We start from the raw sequence: 4,876 nt of genomic DNA on the forward strand, positions 1-4,876 counted from the left end.
TTTTCCAAAAAATAAAAAAGGTTTCGACAAAATTTATATGTATAAACTCCAAAAATAAAAATAAATCTTATAAAAATATGAATAAATTTAAATTATTTCTACCTAAATTAAAAGAATAGATTTGTTGGGGGAAATAAGAAACTCTTTTCTTAGAGCTTGTTCAGTAGTGCTTAAAAAAATCACTTTTGGAAGAAAAGCTGTGCTAAACAAGTTGTTTTTGGCTGAAATTTTTAGCTTTTCAGAAGCATTTTTGAAAAGCACTTATGAATAGAAGAAGCTAAAATTTTTAGCTTTTCTTCTCTCAAAAGCATTTTTAGTGTTTAATTATTTTTTCACCCCTCCAATAATATAGTACTTTCTCTTCTTCTTTTTTTCTTGGTGCTTAGTTACAAATGTGTTAAAATCATTAATTAAAAATAAAAAATATTTTTTAAAATAATAAAAATGTGTTAATATCTAATTACAAATATTTAATGGTTATATTTAAATATTTAAAATATAGTTTATATATTCTAATTAAATTTTATAAATAATTAATATTTATTGCTTAAAAATATTTAAAATTTATATTTCATATATTAAAATATTAACAAGTTATAATAAATTTTTTATATTCTTACTAAAATATAATAATATTAACTAATTTGAACATTATTTAAATGCATATTTGTTACTTGATAATAACATGTTTAAAATAGACATTTTATTTCTCAAAAGCACTTTGTGGCAATAATGCTAAATACTCAAATATTGAATCAAACTTTTCAAAAATAGTTCTCTACAGCACTTCTCAAAAGTTTTGCTAAACTAACCCTTAAGTTTATTCATTTTTAGTCTAGATGAAATAATTTAAACTTATTTGTTTATTTTTTAATATTTAGTAACTTCCACATAATTTAACAAAAATCGTGGCACATAAATAATGGAGTTAGTGAAATGTAAAAATTGAAACAGAATTAAAGTTTGATGTATACAAATGCACTAAATTAAAGTTGATCAATAAAATCAAAATTCATCTGCAATTTTGATATTTAACCCTAAAATTATTCCTAAACCTAGAATCATAAATCATCAACCCTTAAAACTCTAAATATAAAATCCTAAATCTTACCCAACATTGTAACCTCAACTCTAAACCTTAATTAAAAATCCTTATGACTTTTCTCTTGGCTTTTTGCCCCCGTTAAGAATTTTCGTTTTGAATTCTCATCTATTTTTACCAACAAGTACGGAGTTTATATCAACTTTAAAATGATGTCATATCATTCGTAGCAAAACCCAAAAGAATGGGATTTGAAAGATGAGCGCAGTGCGCACCCAGTGGGCTTCACCTGGTTGCCTTCATTCTCCACGTTTCTCGACAAGGTCAGTTAAGATTGCAGTTTGCGTGAAATTTCCTGCAACTATAAAAACTCTCTTACTCAAACAAAGCTTTGCCTTAACTCGCCTTCTCAACCCGCCCCACTCGCTTTCAATGTCTTTCTCTAGCTCCAGGTAAATTCACTCATCCTTCTCAAATTGGGATCTAAAGAAACGAAGCTCTTCCTTTTTGGGGGTTTAATAAATTTATGTTAAATTACATTTACAGCTGCATGGATGGATCTTATGCTGAGATTGTGGTGGTGCGACATGGAGAAACCGAGTGGAATGCTGATGGAAGAATTCAGGTTTCGATTTCTCCAAAAAGATTACAATTTGTTTAGAAATATATTTATTCGTTTTTGTTATATTTTGGAATTTGGGATTAGACATAAAAACCAATTGATGTACTTATTTTAATCATGTTTTGCAAGTTCGATTCATAATTGATTAATGGTACTTTGTTTTGAGATTCTGAATATGAAGTAAATGTTACACATTTTATGTGGTACTATAATTTGGGGATTTCAGCATTTGATCAAGCAGGAAAGAAAATTAAAGGTATTTAGCTGCTTCATTGGAGCTTAACCCGGTTATATTTTATATGGATAGACGAAGTGTATAAGATATCTAGCACTTAAAAAACACAGATAGTTTATTATCGGTATCTGTATAATGAAATTCGTATGATAGAATGCAAGATGCTGAACATAATCAGGTTGCTGAATCGTTTTAGTTTACCTCTTATACATGTTGATCCTTCCTCTTTTTGAATGGATGCCCTGTCTGATGTATCAGTGTATATTTCTACTCTGATTAGTTTAATTTATCTTGTGATAGGGGCACCTGGATGTGGAATTAAATGAAGCTGGGAAACAGCAAGCAGCTTTAGTATGTTACTTACAATATATCTTTTTTCTCACATGACATATATTCACTGATGTTGATGCTGTAAGCTCATTCTTTGTCCCCTGCCTTTCACTTGTAGGTGGCTGATCGTTTATCAAAAGAGCCTAAGATATCCGCTGTATATTCATCTGATTTAAAGCGAGCCCTTGTGACAGCTGAGACAATTGCAGCTAAGTGTGGTGGGTTAGAGGTATGAATCTCAAAGCAATGACTATTGGAGTTAGATATGTTAAAATATATGTTTTACTATTGTAAAGGCAGTGGTTTAGAATTCTGTGTTTCAAGTTTTTCATGAAATAGAAGTTGCCTATAGCTTGGAAGAGTTTGGCATTCTATGTCGAGTTTTTTTTTAATCTTTTTCATTGGATGCAAACCAGGTTATAACAGATCCAGACCTAAGGGAGCGGAATTTAGGGGAACTACAAGGCCTTGTATTTCGTGAAGCAGCCAAACTTAGTCCTAAAGCTCACAAGGCCTTTTTATCACACAGAACAGATCAAGATATACCAGTAAGTTGGGATTGATTTTAACTTGAACGACAACATTTCTGGATCTTGAAAGGAAGTTGTTGCTCTGGCTTTGTTAAAACTAGCACATGTTCTCTATTTAAATCAGCTACATGTTAGCGAGACAATTTCTGGCTTTGGCTTTTATAATATTGAATATAATTTGCTGAATTATGTTTAAGTAACAATCATCATTTGAAGCATGGATCTATAACATATAAGTCTCAAGTTAAACATCACAACTTCTGGTCAAGACAGAAGGCCTTAGTTTTCAATAACACGCTAAGGTTGGAATGGATCAAATTGAATCTACTTTTTGTTTTCTTGATTTTGTGACTACCATCCTCTCCCTTCCTTGATTTATATTATGTTTAGGTGCCTAATCTGATTCAGTTAATATTCAGGGTGGTGGAGAAAGCCTAGGCCACCTCTTTCAGCGCTGCACATCTTCATTGCAGAGAATTGGCAACAAGCATAAAGGTATGCCGGATCATTTGTCAAAAGGTAACCCTTGAATCATAGGTGTATGGTTTATGGACAGTGTGTTGTTATTATTTGTGTATCTTTAATACGCTTTGAAACTTCAGTGCATTCTATAATAACCAGGTGTTTTTGCTGTAAATATCTGAACCATATATCTTTGAACAACTTTATTTTCTTATTTGCCTGTAGATTGCCCTCTATTACCTTATAACATCACCTGGACTAATTTTGGGTTCAAATATCTGAATTGATGCTTTTCTCTGTGATAGGAGAGCGAGTTGTTGTGGTTTCCCATGGTGGTGTCATTAGATCCCTCTACAAGCGTGCTTGCCCAAATGGGAAGTCTGGAGGAAAGGTGCTTAATACATCTGTAAACATATTTCACTTGTGTGATGAGGAATGGACCATAAAATCCTGGGGTGATGTTAGTCATCTCCAACAAACAGGATATCTGGAGTCGGGTTTCGGAGGGGACAAAACATCTGGTTAGTTTGTTATAGTTGATACTTGATATGCCATAGTATTGTTTTAGGCAGCAGCATGGGTTATGTCTCTTCTTAATAAGATTTTGGAGCAGCTCCTGCATAAGCATTTATTAGTGAGGCAACTTTTATTTTAATTACCATCTGAAAGGCGTGTGTTTTCCAACTATAGCATGCTAGTATAGGATCAACTATACTAAGTCTAGGGTCTTTGACCAAACATTTTCTTGAAAGTAGTATGGCATTTCTATTAAGCATCCTCCCTTATTGCAAGGTCAGGTAATACCTCTGGGTAATCAAAACCAAAGTAAACAGTTTCATCACAATCATGCGCCCGTTTAGCTAAACGGTGCGCAACATGATTATTGGTTTTCAAAGGAAAAAAAAAAAAACTCAATAGGCTTAATTCACGAGTTAGCCCTAAATCTCTTGAAGTATATCCATTCTTCCATTTTGATATCCAAATTTTTTTTGTCTCAATTTGGTATCTAAAGTATCAATTTTCTCTATTTTTGGTTCATTTTGTAATGGATGTTTAAAAAAAATTGTTAGGCAACTTTGGCCAATTAAAAAGTGCCATGTGGCATGTTTTGGCCAATGAAAAAGTCATGTGATAATTAAGTTTTTTTAAAATAAAATATTAAATTTAAATTAAAAATAAAAAATTATAATATTAAATATTTAAATATTAAAAAAGTATTGATTGATTGTTGACTAGTTGCGTAGCGTTATTAGAATACATCATATGTCCTTTTTTTTAATTTTTTAGTATTATATATTATACTGATTAAAAATGTAAAAATCATATATAATATATATAAAAATATTTAAAAAGTTTAAAAATATTTTTTATAAAATTCTAAAATATATAATTATAAATTTAAAAGTCAAAATAATATATAAAAATTGAAAAATGTTATAAACATTGTATTTAAATTTCAATTAATTGCAAAAAAAACTTGAAATTTAAATATATTTTTTAGAATTTTAGAATTATATATTTTAGAATTTTATAAAAAAATTATTTTAAACCTTTCTTAAAAATATTAGTTTTTACAATTTTTTTAATAATTTTTACAATTTTTTACTTTTTAAAATAATATTATTAGTTTCAACTAATTTCTTTCCAATTATCGT

The 4,876-nt window shown here is 29.7% G+C and overlaps 1 protein-coding gene across 4 annotated transcripts; it reads left to right on the plus strand.

Annotated features, from left to right (window-relative positions):
* The first annotated feature begins 1,114 nt into the window (after window positions 1–1,114).
* Window positions 1,115–3,993, plus strand: LOC107913202 (phosphoglycerate mutase-like protein 4). 4 transcript variants are annotated; one of them, XM_016841714.2, is made up of 8 exons: window positions 1,248–1,365; window positions 1,489–1,494; window positions 1,589–1,667; window positions 2,200–2,250; window positions 2,348–2,458; window positions 2,646–2,777; window positions 3,179–3,278; window positions 3,527–3,993. In XM_016841714.2, exons 1-8 carry the CDS (start codon window positions 1,301–1,303, stop codon window positions 3,745–3,747), a joined length of 765 nt encoding a protein of 254 aa, XP_016697203.2. In that variant the 5' UTR covers window positions 1,248–1,300; the 3' UTR covers window positions 3,748–3,993. The 4 variants fall into 4 exon arrangements, with proteins under 4 accessions (XP_016697201.2, XP_016697203.2, XP_016697204.2 ...); XM_016841715.2 differs by having other exon boundaries at window positions 3,179–3,254; XM_016841712.2 differs by having other exon boundaries at window positions 1,115–1,494.
* Window positions 3,994–4,876: the final 883 nt, after the last annotated feature.

The sequence above is a fragment of the Gossypium hirsutum genome, chromosome D11 (genome assembly GCF_007990345.1).
Source record: "Gossypium hirsutum isolate 1008001.06 chromosome D11, Gossypium_hirsutum_v2.1, whole genome shotgun sequence".
In the NCBI taxonomy this organism is placed as follows: Eukaryota; Viridiplantae; Streptophyta; class Magnoliopsida; order Malvales; family Malvaceae; genus Gossypium; species Gossypium hirsutum.